The sequence below is a fragment of the Balaenoptera musculus genome, chromosome 19, assembly GCF_009873245.2.
Source record: "Balaenoptera musculus isolate JJ_BM4_2016_0621 chromosome 19, mBalMus1.pri.v3, whole genome shotgun sequence".
NCBI classification, from domain to species: Eukaryota; Metazoa; Chordata; class Mammalia; order Artiodactyla; family Balaenopteridae; genus Balaenoptera; species Balaenoptera musculus.
This window is the reverse complement of record NC_045803.1, coordinates 47,255,241-47,282,302: the sequence shown is the minus strand read 5'-3', so window position 1 is coordinate 47,282,302 and position 27,062 is coordinate 47,255,241. Positions and strand designations below refer to the sequence as shown.

Below are 27,062 nucleotides of genomic sequence, written 5' to 3'. Positions count from 1 at the left end.
TTGTTCCTGCTGGGGGAATTTCCACTTCCCCCGGCACTGTGGGAAACTACCCCTGGGATGATCCAACGTCTGGTGCTGAGGGCCCAAGAGATGGGATGAGGGTCTGGGATTGGATGAGGCACCTGTTATCATGTGGGTCCTGGTGGTGGCCATGTGCCTCTCTGGGTGTGGGAGGAGGCTGAGGATTTAGGCTTTTGCCTTCACATTTCAGTGCAACTGATGGACCTGTCGCTCTGTAGCATCCAGCCCTTCCTGGAAACAGCCACTGGCATCTCTTCAAGGAGTATCTTTATTTAGGGTGATCATAAACATCATAGCCTCTCCTCGGAATAAACCTAATTCCTTAGGTCCCTAGATAAACCCAAGTCCTTTAAGACTGGCAGGGAGGCAGCCCATTTGCTGCAGTGTCCAAGGACGAGAGAATGACTACCCATGCAGGAGACTGGCCTGCCCTGGCTTCCCCACCTAATTAGGAGCCAAGGGGGACCCACCTCACTTGGTGGGGAGAGACTGTCCCCCAAAGCACCCTGACAGGTCTGAGAACGGACAGTGGACTGCGTCAGGGCCTTGTTTCCCTGCTGCCAGCAGTGGAACAGTCTGGGCTGTGGCCACTTAAGGAATGGGCCCCAAAGCGTGATGGGCCAGGTGGGGTCACCCTGGCAGCTACAGGCGCAGCCTCTTGATGTCCTCGCTGCGGAAGTCTATGCGCAGAGCCAGCACCTGGCGTACTTCAGCAGGAGTGAGGCGCCACGTCAATGGGCCAGAGTTGGCGCCCCAGTAATCTAGGATCTCGGTCACCTACGGGGAAGAACAGAGACGAGTCAGCAAGGAGGGGCTATCTTGAGAGAAGGCCTTGGGATCCACCAGAGGCAGAGCAGGGGTGCCCAGGAAGACGGTGGCCTGCAGGGCTGGGTTGCTGGTGGAGACTTGGTTTTGAGGGAGTGGCAGGGATTCAAATTTTGTCTCTGCCTCTCTTCCCAGTCACCTTTACCTGGCTAGGCCAAGGGAGCCCTACATACCCGCTCCAGATTGAGGATTGTGGCCATCTGGGAGAGCCGGGCAAACTTGTCTCGGATGGTCCAGGTGGTCACTGTGGTGAGGTACGCAATGAGTGACCTCAGTTCCTTGTCAAACTGCAGACCGCCCAGCTGCAAGGGAACATGAGCCCAGTCACTGTTTAAGGCCTGGCCCTCTGGCCAAGCAGAACTGGCCCCCAATTTCGCTCAGTGCTGGGCTGCAAGGCCAGCTGGGCCTCAGATGGTGCCTCAGCTGGCCCCACTGCCTCAGGGCAGGACTGAGCCTAGATATGCAGGGCCTGGGGGTAGCAGAGAGAGGGGACGGACTTGTCTTCCTTAGAGGGAAAGCAACAGAGCGGGAGGCCTGTGCTCCCTTGACATTACCCGGTTGAAGGTGGACTTCAGCACCACTTTCTCCAACTCGACTGCAACAAGGCTGGTCATGAGGCTGGTCAGGCTGTCGTAGATGACTGGAGACAGGCTGGCCTGCAAACAGGTTAGGCATCAGCGGGAGTCCCATCTCACCCCTCTGCCTCCCAGGAGTCTTTCTCCTGTGGGAGTATCTCTATGGCCTGGGGCTCGGAAGAGCTTCTTGGGTTCCCAGCAGGAGTGTGATGAGAAGCCTCAGGCTGCCGACTGGGGCAGAGGTGGGTAATTCTATAGGCTGGTCCCGAGAGCCCCTGCTCACCTTGAACTCTGCCATTTGCTGCTCCAGATTAAGGATGAACTGTTGTACCCAAGGGTCGTTGGCCTCATAGTCATTGAATTCTTCCTATTATCAGGAAGCAAGGTGGGTCACCAGGGGCGTCTCCAAGAAGGACCATTCACCCCCACCCTTGTAGCTTATGACTCATCCAGCCTAAAATCAGCTTAAAATCAGGCTGGCAGAAACTGCTGCTGTTTCTGCATCACACTTCTGACCAGCAAACGGCCCTGGGCTGCAGCAGTGGCCCACGCAATATGGTAAAGCTCCTGGCAGTTTATTCCCTCTTGTATCTCATGTTATACAGGACTGAAAAGATTAGGCTAGAGGGGCTTTCCTGGTGGTGCTGTGGTTAAGAATCCACCTGCCAATGCAGGAGACACGGGTTGGAGCCCTGGTCTGGGAAGATCCCACATGCTGCAGAGCAACTAAGCCCGTGCGCCACAACTGCTGAGCCTGCGCTCTAGAGCCCGCGAGCCACAACTACTGAGCCCGTGTGCCACAGCTACTGAAGCCTGTGCGCCTAGAGCCCATGCACCGCAACGAAGAGTAGCCCCTGCTCACTGCAACTAGAGAAAGCGTGCGCGCAGCAATGAAGACCCAACGCAGAGAGGGAGAGAGGGAGAGAGGGAGAGAGGGAGGGAGGGAGGGAGGGAGGAAGGTCCCAAGTCTATAAGATGCGGGGCAAAAAGAGCCTCAATAAATGAGAACGCGTCAGGTCAAGGCAAACTCCCTTTAGATGTCTTTCGGAGCCCTCTGACTGCAGGAACCTGTTTCTGGGAGGAACCACCTGTTTCTGGGAGGAACCTAGCCTTTGAGCATGAGGGAAGTGGGCCTGAGAAATACGTAAGGTCTAGTCTGTTCAGACAGCTCCACTGCGCTCCAGCTGTGGGCTGGGGAATGAGGGGTAATCCTGGGCTTGGTGGCCGTCCGTGGTCAGGCTGACCTCCTCGATGTTGTGGGAAACAGAGAGAAAGGTGTTGATCCAAGGCTGCACCTGTGGCTTGATGGCTGTGCTGTTTAGCTCCATCAGCCCTTCCTGTAGGACAAGGCAGAGACGCATCAGACACAGAAGGCACGTGCCTCCATCCCTTCCCTTTCTCCTGCTCCACCCATCCTTTGACTATCAGGGCATCCTTCCAGCCATGAGGCTTTTCTGCAGGCCCTGTCTGAAGTCTCACATAAATAATGCTAATCAAAGACGCCAGGAACAACCTGTTCCTTTCCAGATATATTCTGATTCAGGTCCAGGCCAGAGATGAGACCATGGGGTTGGTCTGTTAAACTCTAGAAAGAAGAGATTTCTGAGTGCCTGGTACTAAGCAGCACCTTCGGCTAAGGCCAAGCAGATCTCAGTACCCACATGGTTCAATTTCCTCTGAGGACCCTTCTGAGGGCTCCTGGCACTGTGGAGATTCTAGAGGACCAGAATGCCAGCTTGTCAACGTGACAGCTGCACTGCTGAAAAACCTTTCGTCTTCAAGGGACTCGCACAAGTTCAGTGGCTTGCACTCTGCCCCCTCATGCCTCCTCTTCCCCCCTCCCGTTTCCTTATATGCACGAAGCCCATGATAAGCCAGTGACAATATTCTCAGAGCGAGACACAGGCCCAGGATTCAGGCAGCGGTTGAACCTGGGGCTTACCTGCAAGAGGTCTCGGAATTTGTTGGACACGGCAACCAAGTCAGAAAGGCAGCTGTCAAACTTGGCCTGGGCCTGCTCCCCTCCAATGCCTTGGTTGAACAGCTTGGTGCAGTCACTCTAGGGGAGAACACCCAGCCATCAGGCTTCTGAGCATGCCTGGGCCATGGGCGTGTGAGGAGGGCGAAGAGGCCAACATGAAACCAGCCATTTCTCCTATTCCAGCCTTCTCTGGGAGCAGCTCTGGTCAATCCGAGGCAAGAACCCTGGCTGGGTCTCAGGAAAGCTGGATTTGATCCTGTGGCTAGTCATTTGGCTCCCACTTCCCTCTTTGTAATATGAGGGTATTGGGGTCAGGGGGTGTGAGTAAGAAACACAAATATCAGAAGTTTTTCACACCTTTAGAGTCAGGCATTCCTGGCTTCAAATCCTGGCTCAGCCATGTATTAGTTGAGCGACCTTGGTCAAGTGATTTAAAGCTTCTGAGCTTTAATTTCCTTGGCCATAAAGTGGGAACACATTCCTGCTCCCATGGTGGTTGTGAGAGTTGGATGAGATGATGCACAAAGTGCTTAGCCCAGTGCTTGGAATGTAGTAGGCACTAAGGAGACACTAGCTACTGTAATAGGATCTGCTTTGTAAATAATTTGGTCTGGCTGCCCAGGGGATATTGTTATGACCATAGGTAAGATTTAAGTGCCTACTGTGTGCCAGGCCCAGTTTTAAGCATTTTACTTTTATTAATTAAAGTACCTTTCTTAAGGAGTAGGCACTATTATTATCCCTACTGTATAGATGAGGAAACTAAGGCACAGAGAAATTAATAACTTGCCTAAAGCCACAGAGCAGTAAGTCGTAAAGCTGGGATTCAAGCTGGGAATTATGGCTCCAGAGCACCTGTTCCTAATCCCACACTAAGGTCTAGCTGTAGAGAATGCCACAGGGGGAGCTGCTTTGGATTGGCAGGAGCTGCCTGCATTTCCTATATCCTCCTAACAGTTGGTGCCATTTTGGCTACAGTAGGAGCAGCTGTGAGGAAGAGCTGCAAAGGGACTGATCCAGCAGGGAGAGGTCCTTGGTCCCCGTGGCAGCTCCAATACTTACTATCTTTAACTAGCCTTTTAACCTCATCTGTTAAATGGACGTCACACCACCTGACCTGCCTATCTCAAAGGACTGCTGACGGGGTTGAGAAAGAATTCATGTGAAATGCAAATCTAAGGGGGGGGGGGGCGCGATTTATGGGAATTGTTTTTTCAGCTCTTCGTTATCCTTCTTTTCATTCACTTGGCTAATTCTGCTGGCTCAGTTCTGAATTCCTAAGATTTCCCAAAAATTTACTTCAAAATCCAACAGACTAATTAACGTTAAGGAAAAAGTCTGGAATACAATCTAACGTGCCATGACTTAAAAACAATGACGACAACGACCTTGTTGAACACTTGTAACGTGACAGACACTACGCTGCTGGTAGTCTGTGAATATTGCTCTTATTTTATTCCATTTTAAGGCCTTTTTGGGGGTGAATTCCTAATGTGGTCCAGTTTACACTGTAAACTCCCACCTGACTGCTCTCTCCGGGCCTCCTTCAGGAACCCCGTCAGCAATTAGGCCCTCTTCTCATGTGCTGGCTCCCGGCCTCCTCAGTCTGCCCAACCCTAAAGCCAACACTCAGCACCAGCCTCGGCACTGAGCCCCACGCTTCTGTAGCCAAGCTCTAGGGGAGCTGTTATGAGTGCCCTGGTATGAGTGCCCGCTGGGGAGGCAGGACTCTGGCTTCCCTCTTCTCCCAGAGGCAGAGTTGGGGAGTGGTGGAGAGCTGGGCTCTTCGTTTTCTAATACTTAACAAAGTGATTGCTCCATGATGTTATGTATAACTACTAATACAATCATTAACTACCACTGCATGCTGCTCATGTACCAGGTGCTTTATATCCTCGTTCAGTTCTCACAACAAACCTGTGGGGCAGAGAGCATTACCCCTGTATACAAAAGAGGAAACTGAGGCTCAGGGAGGTTAGAGAACTTGCTTCAGGCCACACAACTGGTCAGTGGTCAAGTGGGGACTTGAACTCAGGGGTATGTGACTTCCAAGCCCAAGCAACTTCCACTGTTATATGGCCTTCCTTTAAAAAATGACAACAGCAACTGGCTCTGTACAGGGTTAAGTGAACCCTGTATCATCATTTTTTTTTGTTTTTGGTCACGCCACGCAGCTCGCGGGATCTTAGTTCCTCGACCAGGGATTGAACCTGTGCCCTCAGCAGTGACAGCATGGAGCCCTAACCACTGGACCGCCAGGGAATTCCCCTCATATCATCTTAATCTCAAAATTTATAGAGAGCTTTATCACTTTTATAAAGTGCTTTCAATCCTGTTTTTTTATCGGGCCACCCAACAAACCCAAAGCAGGGCACCATGGAGATCTGTATCTTGTTTCATAGATGAGAGAACTGAAGCTCAGGGAGTTAAGGGGTTTGTCCAAGGTCACATGCCAAGTATGTGCTGGAAGAGCTAATTTGAATTCTGATCTCCTAACTCATGGGTCAGAGCTCTTCCCATAGTTCAGAGATGTCCTGCTACCACGTCATTCACTAATGAATCCCCTCAAATGCTCTGAAGAAGAGCTGGCTCAATGCCAGGGAATGCCATAGCCCCCACTAGGAGGAGTGCACAGGGCTCACTCTCAAAAGGAGGCCTGGGGAGGCTACAGCCACTGAAAGCTGATAGGCAATTTCCCCTGTACCTCCAGTGTCTTCTTCAAAGTGGATATGTTTTCACTGCAGACTTCCACGTTGTTCAGGGTCACCTGGGAGACAAGGACAGAAGAATGTAACTTCCTGCTCACTATTATTTGTACCCACTCCAAGGCCAGACTGGCTGACAGCTGCACTCCTGAGCCTCGCGGGGGGGCGCTAAGGACCACCCACACCAGTGTCATCAGGCAGGGGGCTCAGGTCTCAGTGGGCAGAATGGTGAACCAGGCTCGCCCTTTCTCCTGGGCTTGACACAAAGGCAGCAAAGACATCTGACCTCAGAGGTAGTGACCCAAGGTTTCAAGTCTTTTTGTTCCATGTTTAGGCATGCAAGTCTCGGAGAAGTCCTTGGGCTCCAAACCTCCAAGCCCACGTCAGTGATGCAACGGCTGACATTGATTAAAGAAATGCTTCCTGAGAGCCTGCCACCTATGAGGCATTTTCTCATCATTAGTTCTTTGGCTCTGTTGAATACCTTCTGCAAAACAAGTATAGTTGACCCTTGAACAACGCAGGAGTTAGGAATGCAGTCGAAAATCAGCATATAACTTAGAGTTGGCCCTCCGTATCTGCATCTGTAGATTCAACCAACTGTGAATTGTGTAGTACTGTAGTATTTACCATTGAAAAAAATCCACGTGTAAGTGGACCTGTGCAGTTCAAACCTGTGTTGTTCAAGAGTCAACTGTATTATCAAGCCAGCTCACAGGTGGAAACATGACTCCTAAGAAGGTGAAATAATTCACCAAGGTCAGTCAACTTTTGATTCAGCAAATATTTAAGGTGCCCACTATGTGCCAGGCACTGTTCTAGGTACTGGGAAGAAAGCAGTTAACAGACAACATCCATCCCCTCGCAGAGTTTACATTCCAGAAGGGAAGTCAATAAATAAGTGTCAGGTAGTGATAAATGCCATGAGGAAAAATAAAGCAGGGTAGGAGGACAGCAATTCAAAGAGTGACAGGATTAGAGCCAGGATTAGAATTTAGGTCTCCCCACTCTAGGCCAAGGGCTCCTTCCTTCATAACTCAACAGCCTTATGAGCTTGGTGCAGAAACACCAATCATAAAAAGCATGTGACAAAAGTGACAATTAAGGTAAAAACTGCTATGGTCATTTAGAGGAAAGACACAATGTTTTGGTCTGAAGCATTCTAGGAAACTCCATGGTAGAGTAGGTAACTGAGTGGAACTTAAAAGGCTGGAACATAATTCTGAGAGGAGAGGAGGGTGAGTACATTTCTCCACCCCCATCGGCCTCCTCTAGTCCAGTGTCCTGTTTGATATTACCTTAATGGTACTTAGGATTATCTGATATTGTCTTGTTTGTTTCTTGTTTCCCTTTCCCACTAGAATGAGAGCTCCAGGAGGCAGGGATCTAGTCTGTCTTCTCTACAGCTGTATCTCTAGCATAGCACCGTCCAAGAGAACTTTCTTGATGATGGCAGTATTCTAAATCTGAACTGTCCAGTACGGTAGCAATAGCCATGTGTTGCTACCGAGCACTTGAAATGTGGCTGGTGCAACTCAGGAGCTGGATTTTTAGTTTAAAGTTAAATTTAAATAGCCACACCATACTGGGCAGTGCAGCTCAAAAACCTAGAACAGTGCCTGATATATAGAAGTTTCTCAATAAATATTTGTTGAATGAATGAATGAGTGAATGACTGTCTTCTGGAGAAAGGATAACATAAGCAAATGCAGAGTGGCATAAAATCCAAAAAGGTATTTGGGGACCAGGAGAGTCAGTGCACAGACATGTGCAGGGAAATGGCAAGAGGTGGAGCTGCAGAGATGGGTGAAGTCCGACTGGGAATTGGGTGCTATGGTGTCCTGTGGACAATGGAGTGGCACTGACGATTATTTAAAGCGGGTGAATGCCACACGAGCACAGCTCTGGTTTGGGAATACTAATTTAGAGGCCTTGTGTGGGAGAAATTAGAGTTTGAGAAGATCACATTGCCTTTGAACTGGTATGCTGGTGCCATGACCAGGAAGGCCGAGGTGAGGTAGAGAGGGGCTAGTATTTCAAGAGATGAGTCAGAAACTTCAGGATTTCAGGGTGAAAGAAGAATCCCAGAAGCCCAGGGATTGAGATTAGGATGTCCCTCCTGTCTTCCACAAAAATACTGCCCTTGTCAGTGTCCTGCAGCTAATACTGCAAGATTACGCTGCTGACAATGGTGCTAAGACCACTTGCACGGTGGATGGATGAGACTTGAGGTCTTTCATTAGCATGCCACAGCACAAGGCTGCTAACATCACAAGCTTCCAGAGAAATAACTGCACTGTCATGACAGCTCAAGGATGAAGGCCACAACATAAATGTTTCCAAGGCATTTGAGGGCATAAGTAAAATCTGTCATGAGGGAAAAATGGATTTGAGTTCAAATGGTATTGATTTCAAACACCAAAAACTTTGATGTCAAAGTTTCCTTGTACTGACAGTCCTTGTAAGCATGGATTCACTGGGCTTATCCCTAGCTCATGGTGAATGACACATCAGCACTGTTGGGGAATTCATCTTGACAGCCAAATGAATCAAGGTGACATAAGAAATAGGTCCTCCAGTGGGAGTGATGACATTTTAAGTACTTGGTATCAGGAAAACCAGAAAACTGTCACCAAGCATTTAGCATCACCTTTTCTTGTTGGCCTTATTTTCTGGGCCCTCAAACAATGAAGCTGTCTGAACGGGAGCAGCGAATGTGTGAACACACAGCAGCGAGCCTACTGGGGACTCGTGGAGCCAAGGGATGGAAAATAGGACTAGAGTGACAGGATGGATCAGATTCTGGAGGCCTTCAGCAAACTGTCAGGCAAAGATGTCTAGTTTTGATGTGGTAGGTAGCAAGGAGTCATTTCTGAGCAGAGAAATCAAAGAATGAAAATAAGTTCTATAAAAAATGAAACACAATGCAAACAAAACGAAAAATTTAAGTCAGTTCATGATCATATGAAGCTGGTTGCCAGAAATTTTGGCAAAGTTTTCCAAAGGTACCATATTTCAGAGACAATAGTTTCTTGGAGTTCACCCTCTTTTTTGGCAACAACTATGACACCCTAAAAAGACAGAACCCATGCTCAGGGAAGATGTTTTCAATGAGAAGGAGAAAGTAAGGTTTCCTAAATAGACTTCATTGGATCTGTCTGAGGACTAGTTACTGTGGGCTCCCCTGCATAGGGGCAAGGTAGATATTAGCATGTTTAGGCTTCTGTCTCTGAAAGCAACATCTTAACTCTTTTGGTGTTATAGGCCCCTTTAAGAATGATAAAAGCTGGGCTTCCTTGGTGGAGCAGTGGTTGAGAGTCTGCCTGCTAATGCAGGGGACACGGGTTCGCGCCCTGGCCTGGGAAGATCCCACATGCCGCGGAGCAACTAGGCCCGTGAGCCACAACTACTGAGCCTGCGTGTCTGGAGCCTGTGCTCCGCAACAAGAGAGGCCACAACAGTGAGAGGCCCGCGCACCGCGATGAAGAGTAGCCCCCGCTTGCCACAACTACAGGAAGCCCTAGCACAGAAACGAAGACCCAACATAGTAATCAATCAGTAAATAAATCTTTAAAAAAAAAAAAAAAAAAAAAGAATGATAAAAGCTAAGGACCTTGCTTCCAGAAAAAAAACGTGTATACATTTTTGCATCCTACCCCCAGGTGTTCAGAGACCCCATCTGTGGACTGTTGAATGAGAGCTCTGCTATTGGATGCTTCCGTCAGGTCTCTGAACCCCAGGAGCCAAGCAGACTCAGAGCCTGGCCAGTGTGGGGGTGGAGCAGAATGACCTCTGACGGCGCTGTACCCACATGTGAAAAGACACCATGTGCCAGAAACGCCTGATCACAGGCCCAGGGCTCATCTGCATTCTTTCTGGCTCATCACAAATTGGTTGTTACCCTGTATAAATCCCTTCATCCTTCCACGCTTCTCCTTCCCCAGCTGTCACACAATGGTAAGACTGCCGTTCTGTGTAGCAGGACTTTAAGAAGGTCACCTTTCTGAGGAAGCTGAGAGCCTGAGAAGTGCGCTAGAAAGCAGTTTGGTAGGCCTAAGGGGTCAGCCCCAACCCATGTTGTGGGATGTCCTCAGGGAAGTAGTCTGGGGGCCTGGCACAGATGTAATCCAAGCTTGAAACTCAGTGGAGCCCCTCAACAGCTGGGTAGTGCTCTTGGGAATAAGCGCTGGGGAGAGCTGAGGCGCCTAGCCTTCCAGGCAGGGAACAGTGCATGTCCTGGTTCGGGCTGCTCTGAAATAGGTCCCTGGGTAAGAAATGGTTTCACAACCTTCTAGGACGAGCTTTCCTTAAAGGAGGAGTTTTCCTTGTATATAGACACTGGAGGAAAAGCCTCCAGTTGAAGGCTTGTTATACTGTGGCTTAGAGGTCACAGTTCAACCCCTTGAGATAAATTGAGCAGCTCCCAACCTGTGGGGCTACCTACCAGGAAGGACAGCTTGGCCTCGTCAGTGCTCTCGATGCCTTTAGTGTCAAATTTGCCCTGCTGGAGGCTGCTGTGCATGATGTTCACGGCACTTGTCACCCCACGCTGGATGTCCTGAAAGGTGGTGGCTGGGAAGCCCATCCGCAGCTTGTTACACAGAACGTCCCTGGGGGGCAGATTGGCATATGAGGATTGACAGCACTCAACCTGGCCTCCAGTTCAGCAGCACCAAAGGGCTCACTATCCTGACCCGGAAGCATAAGTTGCTCTTTCCAGGGAATAACCAATCCTGAGATCACCATAGGAGACGCTGAGCAGCCAGGGTATGAGAGGCCAACACCCTCTCAAAGGCACTGATATGAAAGAATACAGAGGAGACTGGCCAACTCTTTACTCCCTATGAGGCTTTCACTTAACACCACTGAGCTCCAGAAAACTCAAGAGAAGGCAGTACAGCTTAGTGAAAGGCAGTACCGTGTCAGAGTTGAGAGAATAGGTTTTGAATGTCACACTCTACTCCATATTCTACCATTTATGAGATGTGTGATCTCCTTGAGCCTTTTCCTCATTTACAAAAGACAGCTAGTGGTTCCTACCTCATAGGGTCGCTATTAGGACCGAACAGGAGCAGGAAGTTAGCACAGTGCCTGGTCTGTAGCAGTGGTAACTATCATTGTTAATATTACAACTACTGCCCTCATCTGAGCTGCCTGGTCTCTTTCCTAGGTCTGAGGGCCAATAACTCCTCCAATCCAGTCCAGGGAACACAGATTTGGCCTATAACATATCTGGTTGCTGTACAACTGCCTGGAGTCAAGGATGTTGTGCTACGGATGGGAGCTTATATCCTGTATAGAACTGAACTACAATCATAAGGAAAAAAAGGAAGAAACAAAATGGGCCTCAGGAAGCAACCACGACTAGGACCTTTTTGCCTCCTAGAAAGCAGAAAGAGTGTTAACTGTACCTGAAGTCAGACTCCAGCTCTGTGGTGGCGAGGTTGATCATGGCACAGAGACAGTCGATGCTGGAGCTAGACAGAGCCCGCCCAATGCACTTCTTAACAATGTAGAAGACATCATCCACCATGCTGGATGTCAGCTGGCCCTTCTCAAAGGTGTCCAGAGCCACAGCCTACACAAAAGGCAAAGCACCCAATGAGGGCCCCAGTTCTGTATGTCACGGTTCTAGATGCTTCTGGAACAGGCCCTGGCTCTGCTCCCTTTTCTGTACCTTGTCCATGTTTTTCCCAACATAGCTTATTATGGTCACAGCTTGGTGTGGTTCTTCCTTGCCAAAATAGCTCACTTCCCTACTGATCACCACGTTAGGAAATTAAGTATTTCGGGCGTTTGCCTTGGGAACATCTGTTACGTAGGTTGTAAGACACCAGGCAAGGCCCTTCTTTCCCAAGGCTCCTCACCCACATACCTCCAGGGAGGCAGGGAACAGGTAGGTTCCCTGAGGAGCTGAGGTGTTCTTTTGTGATCCTTGGGAAAGAAGTCCCAGTTGGGTCCACAAAGAGCCTGATCACTCCAAAGATGCCCTCTAACTATTCAAAGCAGTACACTCAGTCTGCATGCAAGGGTATTCTCAAAGCAGGACCAAGAACTATGACATGCCTCGGCCATTCCCTTCAGCCTGGCTTCTTGGACAGGAAGCCCCAATTCCCAGGGATGTGTCCTCTCTCCTACCTTGTTGACAGTCTCCCTCATGAAGTATTCCTCCATGGTAATATATAGACCAATTAGCTCCTGCATGGTGCAGCTCAGCAGGCAGTTATTGAGGAGTTTGTCCAGGGACTTCTGGTGCTCTAGGAGACAGCCAAGAAAGGAATACTCACTCTTCTTCCCCAAGGGAAATAGATCATTTTTTTCAGGTTCCTTTCTAGTCTCTGTTCCAAATCTGTACATGATTTACATGGTTATAATCACAGTACCAATAAAATTTTGTATTCTGCTTAAAAATTATATCACAAATATTTCAATGTTTCTACATAGCTTAGTTTTTCTTCTTTTTAGCTTATTTTTTAATGGCTGTGTGATATCTTATCATGTAGATGGTCTGTTTTTAGACACCTGGGTTATTTCCAAACATTTTGCCATTATTAGAGATAACTGGAAATCATAGTAATTGGAGATTTTAGTTAATGTTATTGTACAAAGAAGTTTTTACTTCTTTTCCATTATTTCCTTAGAATTAACTGGTAAGACTCAAAAGATGTAAGCTTCCAAAGCCAAAGACCAAAATATATTGGGTACAGACCATTTCATTCTCTAACCAGTGCTATCCAACAGAATTTTCTGTGATGATGGAAATGTTCTGTATCTGTTGTCTAATATAGTACCACTATTAAGTACTTGAAATGTGCTTAATATGATCGAGGAACTGAATTTTTAATTTTATTTAATTTTAATTAAATGGCTTGTGGCTTCTGTAATAAACAGTGCAACTCTGAACACACATGGTTATTATTATAACAGCAATAAGCACCAAACTTTATCTAAATGAGCATGTATCCTCCTTTAAACACCAATTCAGGGAATTCCCTGGTGATCCAGTGGTTAGGACTCCGTGCCTCCACTTCAGGGGGCATGGGTTCGATCCCTGGTCGAGGAACTAAGATCCCTCAAGCCACGCAGCGTGGCAAAAAAAAAAAAGAAAAAACCACCTGGGTCATATAAATAATTCCCTTGCCGTGTATTATTGATACAAGCCATGCAGAATGCCACAGTTGTTGGGTCAGTTTCAGGTCTCCAGTTCAGGGAATCCTGCCTATACTCAACCAGCAGGAATTAAATGGTCTTCTTCAAAACGTGGAGAGTCAATTTGTCCATGAAATAGGACTATGACACACCTTTTTATTCAACATATTTATCCCTTCAAAAATTGCGACTGGAGGAACTGGGAGACTGAGGGAGGGAGTGAAAGGCTTTCTTTATACCATGTACTCTTTTTGTATACTCTTTATACTACATATTCTTTTCTCAATATTATACCTCAATACTACATTGAGGTATAATTTATATACCATAAAATTCACCCACTGTACATGTACAATTCAATGATTTTTTTTTAGTAATTCTATAGAGTTTTGTAACAATAGCCACAATCCAGTTTTAGAATATTTCTATCACTCCTTTAAATTCCCTCATGAAATTATGTATATTTTTTTGTTCCATCTATCTACCTATCTATCTTGTGCACATATCACCTACTTAAACACCAGTCCCTAAATCTGAGCTGTTGAGGAAGCATAGTGTGGGGAAAAGAGCAGAGGAAAATCATTGAACCACTCTTGCCTTTAGCTTTCCTCATCTGTAAAATGATTAGATGGCCTCAAAGAGCCAGTCCAATTCTAAAATCTGGTAAGTCTAGATTTCCTCCTGGGAGTCAATTTGTCCACAGACCTCCCACAGACTAATAAGCCCCAATTATTTCCTTATTAAAAGATCTGTGACTTAAGTATTACAAAACAGAGCCAACTATACCCCAACCCATCCCAGAGAACATGGGAAATGCCTTTACCTTGTTTTACTTCTTCTGAGGCCATGGAGTCCCCCACCTCAAAATCTGAGCTGATTCTTTTCCTGAGGAAGCGTAAGTACAGCTCACTGCGGGCATTCATCAGGGTGACCTCAGTCAGGATAGGATCCAGTTCCCTGAGACACATGGAGCAGAAAAAATAAGCAGGACAGTGGATTCCTTCAGATATAAGAGCTACAGGGCAAACATAGTCCCAAACTCCCCTTCCCCCTGGGCCCAGAAGGGTCAGCTCTGCCCGATGGACCTCCTGGCTCTGCTGGTCCAATTATAGTCAGAGACAGCTGTCAACCACATATCCCATTTACATGTTTCACCTGAACTCTTCACCCACTAAAATCCTGCCAGGGCTAAATAAGAGATTGGGAGATGTATTTTTGTTAGTGGTTTAAAATTATCTATTAGTAAAAATTATCTATGGTTCATGTGAAAGAAATCACACCTCCCTAAGCCCTCATGTAGCTGTGCTGGGATTTTTTAGGGTACACCCTTAAACTGTGTCTCACACCCATTCATCTATCCAGATGAATAGCCAAAACAATCTTGGAAAAGTAAGGACTTGGAGGACTCACACTTTCCAATTTTAAAACTTACTACAAAGCTACAGCAAACAAGACAGTGTGGTTTTACTGGCATAAGAACAGACATACAGATTAACTAACAGTCCAGAAATCTTGACGTTTTTGGTCAACAGATTTCCTACCAGAATGCTAAGACAATTCAATGAAGAAAGAGTAGTCTTTTCAACAATTGTGCTGGGATAACAAATATCCACATTACCAAGAATGAAGTTGATCCCCTACCTCACATTATAGAAAAAATTTACTCATTTTCCACACTGAAGTCCAAGAGATCTTTTCAAAACATAAATCTGGTCATACCGTAATCACATGATTTCCATAGCTCTTAGGATACAAGACACTGAATGGCCTGACTCTAACAACCTCACCAGGTTCATCTCATAGCAGGCTCTTGCCAACTCTCTGCACTTCAGCTATACTGGCCTTCTTTGGGTTTTTCAAATACACAGGGTCTCTGCACATGCTTTCCCTGCTCTACGTGTTACACATTTCACCTCTTATTTCTATTTACTCTTTCCATGCCGCGCGGCATGTGTTACACATTTCACCTCTTATTCCTATTTACTCTTTCCGTGCCGCGCGGCATGGGGGATCTTAGTTCCCCAACCACGGATGGAACCCCTGCCCTCTGCATTGGGAGCACGGAGTCTTAACCACTGCGCCACCAGGGGGTCCCCCTATTTACTCTTAAAGTCTCAGATCTAAGGTCATTTCCTCAGGATTTTTTTTCTTGAACTTCATCAGCTTAGGTTACATCCCTTTATTACATGCTTCCCTGTACTCTATGCTCAGTATGTTGTAATGGTTAACAGCACCAACTCTAGACTCAGACTGCTTGGATTCTATTCCTGGCTCTGCCACTTTCTAGTTGAACGACCTTGGGCAAGTCACTTAACCTCTCCAGGCTTCAGTTTCCTCATCTGTAAAAAGTGTTTATGGATTAAATCAGTGATCTTAACTGGGGGTGACTTTACCTCCCGGGGTACATTCGGCACTGTCTGGTGATATCACGCTACCAGCGTCTAGTGGGTTGAGGCCAGGGATGCTGCTAAACATTTTATAATGCACAGCTAGTTCTCCACAACAAAGAAATTACCCAGCCAAAATGCCAATAGTATGGAAGCTGAGAAACCCTAGATTAAATGATTTAATATTGGTTAAGTGTTTAGAACAATGTCTGGCAGATAGTGCACACTATATACATGTTAGCTATTATTGTCTACTTTATAGACCATAAATGCCACAAAGAAAGAATTATGTCTGTTTTGCTCACTTTGCTTTCTGACATATCCCCAGTACCAAGGACCAGTGCCTGGCACGCAATATGTATAGAGTAAAAATTTACTGATTGAATGAATACACTTTTATGTTTAGCATTTCTTTTAATAAGCATATGTCACTTTTATTAGAAAAAAGTAAAAGTTAAAAAAATTTTAGGATAGTAGTTACCTTTGGGGGAGGAGAGTCACTTTGGGGAGTTCAAAAGTATTGGTAATGATCTAGTATTCTTTACAAAACACAAATATGTTATACATATGCTTTTGTTTGTATGCTATATTCCATTTAAAAAAAGAGTCATAGATAAAGTATTTTTAAAACATAAACCACATTGTAAGAGAGCAGTCTCTGAACGATACTTGATTACCAATTCAAACTCCTATGGGCTGAAGAAAAGAGCATTATTACCTTGGTTCTATTTTTTCTGATGTAGAGTTTCTCATCAAGTTGTTCTGGACATGCCGGAACTGCAATATACCACAGAAATGAGAATGCTCTTCCCCTCCCTCCTTCTATCTGCCCCTCGCTGGTCACTCCTAATTTCTGGCATAAGTATGTTTAGGTTTAGTTTGTTTAACAGACAAGCCAAAAGTAGGCTCTCAGGATGAGGAGCCAAAGATTTACTTTTGATTTATAATGCTAACATTCACCTCTGTTATCGCACTTAAAAGTGATGCTAGTGGTGTTCCAATGGACTAGTGTCTAGAGTCTCCCAGAGTTCTAGAAATAAAATTGTATGGGGCTACTCCTATTTCTAAGTCCTACTCTTACTTTATCTGCTCAAAGGAATGGAGAAACAAAGTTCTAAAAAAGCAAATGCTACCTTTAGCACTTAAGGAATGAAGGAGAAATTTGAGACAAATTACTTAACACTGAATAGGACCTTAAGAAGTAAAATTCCATTAAATCACTAGAAGGCACTGTTGTACATTCTGTGATAGAGAAGTGGTCTAACGTTTCTGTTGTGTTCCTTTTAGGAAGCCCTTTCTATTTCCTTCTTAGTCGTGTACTGAGGCCATCATTAACTTGACAACACCTCAAGTCCAAAGTAAGCTGGTGAGGGGCACGATGCAGGCCAGTCTGCATTTGCCATTTTTCTCCTAGCTGCACCTTTTTTCACTCCCCTCCCTAATTGACTCTATTCAGTGTTGCATGCTAATGCTGCTACTAAACCACCTATAAGCCTCCCCTGCTCACCTGCTGGTGGTAGTCCCTCTGCTTGATGAACTTGTCTACCACCTTCTCCACCTGTCCGTCACATTCCACCTGCAGGTATTTTATCAGGGTATAAAGTCTCCCTGGGCCATAATAGGTTTCCACTATTGGTTGATGGGTCTCTACAATTCGGGCAATCCCTAGAAGGGAAAAAGTGAGAGAGTTGTATTCCAAATATTCTTCCCACAAGATAAACTCCTTTCTTCCATCCAGGACTGACCTGGGGTCTAACTCAACCCTTTCTGGCTGTTTAACTTCCCGAAATGAACACAAATTGTACTCGTCAGTGCCAGGAGTTGCTAAGCAAATCTGTCTGTTAAATATGCACAGTGCTTAGTAAACCAGCAGGCATTTGATAAATTATACTAATAGTTTCTACAGGAGCATCTTTGGAAATAAGCATCACTCTTCCCAGTCATTTATTTTGGGGTTAAATTCACTCTTAGAGTTTGGGTCTCGAGGACTAGGGAGAATCAAAACATCTGAGAGACGCTAACTAATCTTTGCTAATCAGGTACTGAATTGGGAAGTTAATTCTCCAATAAGTCAACACATAGCAAACCATAGGATTAAATTAAAGGCATCAGGCTAGCAAGAAGAAAAGCTAGTGATGCAGGTGTTGTAAGTGTCTCCAGTCTCCCGAGAGTGGAAAAAGGGGCTTGCCTTCAAACAGAAGAGTGAGTGTATCTGCAAAGATGACAGCAGCTCTTCGATCACTCATGTCTGTCCCTAGAACCAACAGTAGATTCTCCTCAGCTTTACTGGCCACCTGAAAAAGTAGAAAATCCACACATTTCTTTTTTTTTAAAAGGTTAACTGCTCATATTTCTGTTTTGAACATATATACGTACATATACGCACAAGAAGAGAATGTTAAAGTTATTTTTTCAACTTTTTTTTTTTAAATTTTATCTTTGGCTGCGTTGGGTCTTTGCTGCTATGTGCAGGCTTTTTCTAGTTGCGGCGAGTGGGGGCTACTCTTTGTTGCGTTGTGCGGGCTTCTCATTGCGGTGGCTTCTCTTGTGGAGCATGGGCTCTAGGTGCATGGGCTTCAGTAGTTGCAGCACGCAGGCTCAGTAGTTGTGGCGCACAGGTTTTAGAGCACGTGGGCTTCAGTAGTCGTGGCTCGTGGGCTCTATAGCGCAGGCTCAGTAGTTGTGGCACACGGGCTTAGTTGCTCCGCGGCATGTGGGATCTTCCCAGACCAGGGATGGAACCCGTGTTCCCTGCATTGGCAGGCGGATACTTAACCACTGCGCCACCCGGGGAAGTCCCCACATATATGTCTTAGACCAAAGGCTAGTTTCAGTTTTCCAAAAAGACCTCCCATTGGCTTTCTTTTTCCCTTGATGCTTGAAAGCCTAGACAGCACACAGGAACATCCCTTGGGGGTTGTCCAGGCCTCAGGGAAGACAAAGAACTTAACACAGTTGTTAACTCTTCTTCCATTCAGAGGTATAAATAAAGCTTTCCTTTTCTTTGATAACATCTACAGTTATTAAACTGGGGAGAGAGTCCCAAGTTTCAATAATTGTTTCAAAGTATAACTCAAAGTTATCATTATTATTAACGGTGCTTCGTTGAGCAGGGGAAGGAATCTGGGTACTTGGAAGGGATTTTTAAGGGATTAACAGTAGAAACCATTTCCAGGTTTCAGATGGCAAAGTACTGATTTAAAAAAAAAAAAAAACTGATAAAAGAGTACCATAGGGACTTCCCTGGTGGTGCAGTGGTTAAGAATCCGCCTGCCAGTGCAGGGGACACAGGTTCGATCCCTGGTCCGGGAAGATCCCACATGCCGCTGAGCAACTAGGCCCTTGCGCCACAACTACTGAGCCTGCGCTCTAGAGCCCATGAGCCACAACTACTGAGCCCATGTGTCACAACTACTGAAGCCTGCGCGCCTAGAGCCCATGCTCTGCAGCAAAAGAAGCCACCACAATGAGAAGCCCGCGCAGCGCAATGAAGAGTAGCTCCCACTCGCCACAACTAGATAAAGCCCGTGTGCAGCAATGAAGACCCAATGTAGCCAAAAATAAATAAATTTAAAAAGAAAAAGTCCCATAAAGCAGTTATATTTTATTTTTAGTTAATTAATTTTTAGAATGGGTAAAACATACTTAAACATTCAAAAGAAACAAAGGAGTGTCTGGTGAAAAGTAGTTCTTCATCTTACCTATGTCTCTTGGTCTCCTAAGTCTCCTCTTGAGAGGCGACCACTGTTAACCATTCCAAAAATATCCTATGTTTATATAAGCATACATTTTTACTGCCACTCCCTTCATTTTAAACATGAATGATAGCATACTGTTATTTAACTTAACCAACCACATGTTAGAGAGTAAAATGTGTCAGCACATATGGAACTGTCTCATTTTTCTTAATGGCAAAATAATGTTCCATTATACAGAATTGAGGGGGTGGGGACAGGATGCACTGTGACATATAGTTAAAAAATAACAACAACCCTGTGCACATATGCCTACTGATGTTTGCTTCTCTCCATCTAAGGTTGGGCTGGGCGGAGGCGAGCTGAGACTAACTGAAGCCTGTTTCTTTTTCAGTTTTAATCTTAAGTGACCTCACCTGCTTCATCTCAATTTTTGAGACGTAAGCCTGGGTTCCCCCCTCACCACCAAGTCTTATTTTGAGACTCAAGCCTGGTTATGAAGTCTTAAAACCACTAACCAACTTCTCTGAATGCTCTTAAAAGAAGCCAGTCCCTGGTTGACAGCTTGGAAAGGGTGATTCAACTTGTCAGAGAATCTGCATTTTAATTTTCCTATACTTTCACTTGGTCTGTTGGAAAATGTACAGCAGCAGATGTCCAGGCCATGCCTGGTACACAGTAGACTGGTAATAGGTAAGTGTTGAATGAATGTATGCATCCAGTCCTGCCAGGATACAGCAGAAAAGGGGAGTCAAATCCAGAGGTAAAAAAGTATCCACAGAAAATGTATCCATCCAGTGCCCCAATCTGCAGGTGGAGAACTGTACATTATCCTGCCAAGCAATCAGGAGCCATACCTGCTTGCAAAGGTATTCTGAGAACTTGCTTAGTCCCTCCTCATGCAAACCCAGCAGTGGGAAGATCTTGAAGAAGCGCTCCACCTGGGGCAGATCCCCTTCCTTAGTGGCAATGGCAAACTTCTCTGTGACAATGGCTTTGAGACGCTGCTCAGCTTCCTGCAGCAATTTCAGGTTGGCATCAATCATGCTGCCTGCACAATGGGGAGAAAATGAGAATTAAGGTAAAGAATGGTACTATGTCAGGTATACGCCACCTGGTCTGCACATTCCAAAAATGTGTATTGAGCACTTAGTGTAAGATGCTGTACTAACAATATGGATGATTAAGAGATGAATCAGCCATGATCCTATCGTCAGAGAAGTTACAATCAACTGAAAGAAATAAGATTTGTGTGCAAATAACTGTAATAAAATTCAGTGTATGATAAGTGTCATAAGAAAGGTGCCCAGTCACATTTCTGGTTGAAGTAATCAGAAAAGGCTTCCTAGAGATGATATTCCATCTCTCAAAGACGGGCAGGATTTTGATACCTGAGCAGGGGAACATACATTCCAGGCAAGGGGAATGAAATGAGCAAAGGATTAGAAACAGAAAGATGCAGAGTATTTGCTGAGTATTGTAGATAGTACATATCCTGGTATACAGAGGAGCTCAATAAGTGTGTGCACAATGGATGGATGCATGAGTGAATGGCATGAAATAAGGCTAGAAAGACAGAGTGGGTTGAGATCATGGAAGGCCCAGAATACCAAGCTAAAAATTTAATTTTAAATTAAAAAAAAAATATATTTATTTATTTGGCTGCACTGGGTCTTAGTTGCGGCATGTGGGATCTTTGTTGTGGCACGCAGGATCTTTTAGTTGTGGCATGTGGGATCTAGTTCCCTGACCAGGGATCAACCCCGGGCCCCCTGTATTGGGAGCATGCAGTCTTATCCACTGGACCACCAGGGAAGTCCCTAATTTTAATTTTATAAGCAGGCAACATGGTCAAGTGTAAAGAACCCACGGGTCAGAGGAACAGTATATCTGGATTCAGTTTTCTTTTCCGTAAAGTAGGAATAACAGCCTCTGCCTCGTGATGGTCTAGAACCTACATAGGGTCTAGTACCAGACAAGGAAATTTCCTAACAGATGTCCTTTTGCTGGTTGAGACTGCCTAGTTCAGATTACAGATGCTTGTACCTAAACTAGAAATTACAGATGTTTAAACTAGATTACAGATGCTTGTAACTAAACTACAAATCAACAGTTTGGGATGCCAACCTTCTTTGCCCTGTCGGCTGAGCTCGATGACTGACTTGTCCAAGCACAAGTAGCGATGAATGTGGGCTGCAGCCTGCTCATAATCTTCATTTCTCAAAGCAGTCTGAACTCCATCCATGCAGAACTTCAGGTCCAAGATGTCATCAGCTCTCTGAATGGCCTGATAGAGGCGATTCTGCAAAAAGACCTGGTGGTTAGAAACAATGTCCTATTCTTTCAAAAATCTCTCTCCAGAAGGTAGAGTTTCAGGAGCTGAATGTGATTAACCAGAGGTCCTTTTCAGTTTTCACTGGTAAACTAAAAAGCACCACCACTACCACTCACAAAACTTGTTGACGATGGTCAATACTACTGATGGGTATCACACAATTTTATTTATTTGATTGACCAGATCATTTATTTTAATGGAAGCAGGAACGGGGATAATCCATATTTATATTTGGCTTATACTGTTAAATTTATAACATAATCAAAATGTATTTGACATTTTGGGGACATGATATTGTAAACCAAGTAGTAAAATATGCAAAATACATGGAAAGTATTTTTGCTTTATTTATTTACTTTTTATATATTGTCTTTATCAGTATCTCATTCTTTTTTAAAAATTTTTATTGGAGTATAGTTGATTTACAATGTTGTTACAGTGTTTCTTTTTTTTTTTTTTTGGCTGCGTTGGGTCTTTGTTGCTGCATGCAGGCTTTCTCTAGTTGCACCGAGCGGGGGGTGGGGGGTGGCTCTAGGGCTCACAGGGTCTAGAGCGTGGGCTCAGTAGTTGTGGCACATGGGCTCAGTAGCTGTGGCTCACGGGCTCTAGAGCGTAGGCTCAGTAGTTGTGGCACAAGGGCTTAGTTGCTCTGCGGCATGTAGGATCTTCCCAGACCAGTGGTTGAACCCGTGTCCCCTGCATTGGCAGGTGGATTCCTTTTTTTTTAAATTTAATTTAATTTAATTTTATTTATTTTTGGCTTCGTTGGGTCTTTGTTGCTGTGTGTGGGCTTTCTCTGGTTGCGGCGAGCAGGGGCTACTCTTCGTTGCGGTGCGCAGGCTTCTCATTGTGGTGGCTTCTCTTGTTGCAGAGCACGGGCTCTAGGCGCGCAGGCTTCAGTTGTTGTGGCTCGCGGGCTCTAGAGCACAGGTTCAGTAGTTGTGGTGCACAGGCTTAAGTTGCTCTGCGACATGTGGGATCTTCCCGGACCAGGGCTCGAACCCGTGTCCCCTGCATTGCCAGGCGGATTCTTAACCACTGCACCACAAGGGAAGTCCAGTATTTTTGTTTTAAAGAAGAACATTTAAGAAAACTTTAATATGTGAGTTGGTAGCTGTGTGGCTATAATGTTTCATGGTAAATTATTTTGGCAGAATCTGAACAAATAGATAGGGAAGAGTTATGCTATTTCACAGGGGCAACCTGAGGCTGGGACTGACTTGTTCAAGAACCCAGATCCTGTGCTTGTGTTCAATACAGCAGCTACGAACCACCGGCGGCTAATGAGTGCTTGAAATGTGACTAGTCCATGGGGAATTTCCTGGTGGTCTAGTGGTTAGGATTTGGCGCTTTCACTGCCGTGGCCCAGGTTTAGTTCCTGGTTGGGAACTAAGATCCCACAAGCCGTGCGGCACGGCCAAAAAAAATAAAATAAAAATAAAAACTTAAAAAAAAAAGAGGTATAAACGTGGCAATAAACTGTATCTTAAAAAAAAAAAAAAGACAAGAAATGTGACCAGTCCAAATGAAGATGTATATGAGTAAAATACACATTGGATTTCAAAGACTTAGCACAAAATAAGGTAAACTATCTCACTGATACCTTTTCATAGTAATTTCCGATATAATGGGTTAAACAAATGTTATTTTTAAATTGTTAAAATTATATTCACCCATTTCTGCTTTGCTTTTTAAAAACGGTCACTGGGAAATTTTAAATCACATGTGGGGTTCATATTAGATTTCTTTTCCAATCTGAATGACTTTTATTTCATTTTCTTACCTAACTGCCCTGGCTAGAACCTCCAGTACAATATTGAAGAGAAGCAGCAAGAGCTAACATCCTTGCTTTGTTCCTGAACTTGGGGGAAAGCACCTAGTCTTTCACCAGTAGGTATATTAGCTGTGGGATTTTCATAGATGCCCTTTATCAGGTTGAGGAAGTCTCTTCTATTCCAAGTCTGTTGAGTATTTTTATCAAAAGGGGTGCTGGATTTTGTCAAATACTTTTTTTGAGTCTATGAGATGATCATGTGGTTTTTTTTTTTTAATTTTACCTATTTTTATTTTTGGCTGCACTGGGTGTTTGTTGCTGCGCACGGGCTTTTCTCTTCTTGAGGTGAGCAGGGGTTACTCTTCCTTGTGGTGCACGGGTTTCTTATTGCAGTGGCTTCTCTTGTTACGGGGCATGGGCTCTAGGCACGCAGGCTCAGTAGTTGTGGCGCGTGGGCTTAGTTGCTCCGCGGCATGTGGGATCTTCCTGGACTAGGGCTCGAACCTGTGTCCCCTGCATTGGCAGGCGGATTCTTAACCTCTGTGCCACCAGGGAAGCCCGACCATATGGTTTTTGTCCTTTATTCTATTGATATGGTATGTTACATTCATTCATTTTCAGAGGCTAAACCAACCTTGCACGCCTGTGATAAATCCCACTTGGTCACAGTATAGTCTTTTTTTTATATACGTTGCTGGATTTGATTTGTTAGTGTTTTTGAGAATTTGTATGCCTATATTCATAACAGCTATTGGTCTGGAGTTTTTTTGTGAGACCTTTGTCTGGTTTTGGTATCTTGCGTTAGGTTTCTATTGGATGGTGCTACTCTAATTTCTAACGTGGTAGCTTCTCTACTGCCCTCTACTAACTCAAATATCAAAAGCTCAACAGGATTACCTTGGCCAGGTCAAGCTGACGGACTTTGCTGGACACATTCTCAGCTAGGTTGCAGGTAAAGGTGATCATTCCAGCTAGCTGTTTTGCATCTCCTTCAATCAACTGCAGGTTGGGACTGAAGACACACATTGTCAGCACACATATCCATAGGGGTAGACAGTAGAAGAGATGGAAAAATTTTTTTGCAGATGGAGACTACATCTTCTACCTCTTTTGTACCTCCCTACAACTATTAGCTCTGTTCATTCTATTCACAGCTTTTTCTCAAGAGTGTTTTAGCGAAAACTCAGACCTATACTTAATAATAAATTAATTTCAGTAACTACTAAAGACACCCCTAAATAGGTACTGCCAAAGAACCTATTTAGAGTCTCCCAATTGTTAAGTGAGCATAAAATGCACTAACCAACAATCTAAGAGGATGATGAAATCAAAAAGCAATTTTTATGACTAGAAAATATACAAAATCTGTAAAAACAGGGGTTCTCAAACTTGAGCCGTATGTCAGAACCACTTGGTATGCACATTAAGCTAGAGATTCTAGGGCCCCACCCCCAGAGTTTCTGGTATAATAGGTTCGGGATGAGGTCCCAAAATTTGCATTTCTAACAAGTTTCCAAATGTTGATACTTGCTGGTCCAAGGACACTTTGAGAACAGCTTAACTATACCCTTAGGTAAACACTTTACCTGGAGGTAATGCTCCTTTTCAATTCAAACTCAACTTGCATTGTATAACAGAAAGTTAGGAAAAATAATAACTTATCCAGTGGACCCTAATGGAATTAATAATAGGTCTTGCTGAGATGAAGACTCACCCCATCCGGTGGAGAGTGACCATTTTACTTTCAATGGTGTTTTGCTGCTCTAAAAGAGCATCCAGCTCTCTCTCCACCACTTTCTGAAACACAGAGAAACAACCTGTCATTAGGATGATCAGAAGGAACCTTAAGAGTTATCTAATCCAACCACTTAGCTGAAGGGTAAATCCCATTTCAAACGTCTTCTTTCCTCTCACTAAGCTCCCCTAGGACTTTAACAAACAATACTTCATTTTTGCACTTACCATATTACATAATAATTGTTACCTTATGTGTATCTTATTCCATCTAGGAGATGAACACAACGAAGGGAGAACATAAACTTTTATTCAATTTCATTAGCATAGTGCCTAACACAGGAAGGCATTTAAAATATAAAGGCTCAAATAAACAAATGAAACTTCTAAAGTGGCAGTTATAAAAAGTCTCTTCTAGTGTATAGTCAGTAGCCAGAAGCGATAAATATAATTCTCTCTCAACCAAGTCATTTACTGCACTACCTTAACTAATGTAACCTTATGCTTGAGTTTCTTCATCTGTAAAATAGGGACAGTAATATATACCCCATACGACTGTTGTGTGAGCCAAACAAGATAACACATATAAAGTGCTTAACATAGCATGTTGCGTAGGGCTCAACAAAAGCCATTAGTATCAGCTATATGTTTCTATTAAAATAGTCCAGTAGGATCCAGAGGAAAACATGCCCTTGACAGTCATCAAATACAAATACAAAACTAATATTGTTTGTTCTGTTTGTAAGACTGACTTAATTTTTCCCCCCATTCATTGAATGCAAGCTTAGTACTGAACTTTATAAAGCACATCTTGCTGAAAAACGTATTAGAAACTGCTAGAGTTGGTATAAGTTAATATTATATTTGAAAATTCTCAAGATATCAATGACCACCTCTGCTCCAGTCTGAAATTGCTTTTTGTACTCAACCTTAATAAAAGTTTGGTTTAGGGAACAGCTACTAAACTTTTAGATTAGAGTTTAGATCTTTCTTCTGACTGGCAAGGAACCCAACTGGCATTCAAAATTGTATTGACATCATCAAGTCGCACGGAAAAGTGAAGCAGGCTGCAAGGAATGAATCTTAGACAGAATATAGCCCACACCCCTCATCTGACACCATGCAGGGGTACAAGAGATTAAGTGACTTGTCCAAGATTAGACAGTTGTGCCTGAGTCTTAAAATCTCAAGCTTCTATAAAGCCCTGTATTTAACTGAAGCACTAAAATTACACCCCCAAATTCATTCCCCACAGGAGGAAATTTTAAAACGCTTCAAGGTTATTTGCAATGATTTCTCGCTTAAATGAGATAATGGGGTAAAAGCATTTCATAATTTTTAAAATTGCTAAGCCGTTGCAAGAGAGCCTTTCCTCTTATTTTGAAAAGCAAGCGAGCCGCCGTATACCCTCAAGCCTAACTTGACTGGCGGAAAAACCTAGAGATTAAGGGCCAGGGAAATCAACGGGGGAGTGGGGGCAGGTCGCCTAGATGACAGGAAAACATGCTTGGGGGCATCAGACCGAGTAAACAGAGAAGTCAGGTCGCCCCAACTACACTCAACTACACGCTTGCTTCTCGAGTAGGTGCTTTTTTGTTTCCTTGGCAAGAAGAGACCTTCCCACAGCCTGAATTTCCCAAGACTGACGGCTCCTAAGGCCACTGCCCCTGCATCCTCCTGGAAAAAGAAGCGCAGCCCCCAACCTCCTCGCCGCAGAGCCGTTGATACACAGCTTCCAGCTCCTGCAGCTCGGTCAGGGAGCGAATGAGCTCAGTGGAGATACCCGAACAGCTGCCTCCTCCCACGCCGTCAGGCGGCGGAGGCACCCCTAACAGCTTCTGACCGGAATCGAGGTCTGCCATCTTAGTCCCCATTCCTCGC

At 44.8% G+C, this 27,062-nt stretch overlaps 1 protein-coding gene across 2 annotated transcripts; it reads right to left on the bottom strand.

Moving 5' to 3' along the window:
- Positions 1 to 272: 272 nt before the first annotated feature.
- Positions 273 to 27,062, bottom strand: COG4 (component of oligomeric golgi complex 4). Of its 2 annotated transcripts, XM_036833857.1 has the most exons (19): positions 26,885 to 27,062; positions 25,162 to 25,244; positions 24,345 to 24,459; positions 21,466 to 21,640; positions 20,196 to 20,389; positions 17,832 to 17,937; positions 17,151 to 17,308; positions 16,362 to 16,420; positions 14,080 to 14,213; positions 12,246 to 12,364; positions 11,519 to 11,685; positions 10,552 to 10,717; positions 6,107 to 6,169; positions 3,364 to 3,480; positions 2,666 to 2,758; positions 1,705 to 1,788; positions 1,401 to 1,502; positions 1,020 to 1,148; positions 273 to 798 (listed from the first exon to the last, which is right to left on the bottom strand). In XM_036833857.1, the coding sequence occupies exons 1-19, from the start codon at positions 27,053 to 27,055 to the stop codon at positions 664 to 666; spliced, it is 2,370 nt and encodes a 789-aa protein (XP_036689752.1). In that variant the 5' UTR covers positions 27,056 to 27,062; the 3' UTR covers positions 273 to 663. The 2 variants fall into 2 exon arrangements, with proteins under 2 accessions (XP_036689752.1, XP_036689753.1); XM_036833858.1 differs by lacking the exons at positions 2,666 to 2,758; positions 3,364 to 3,480.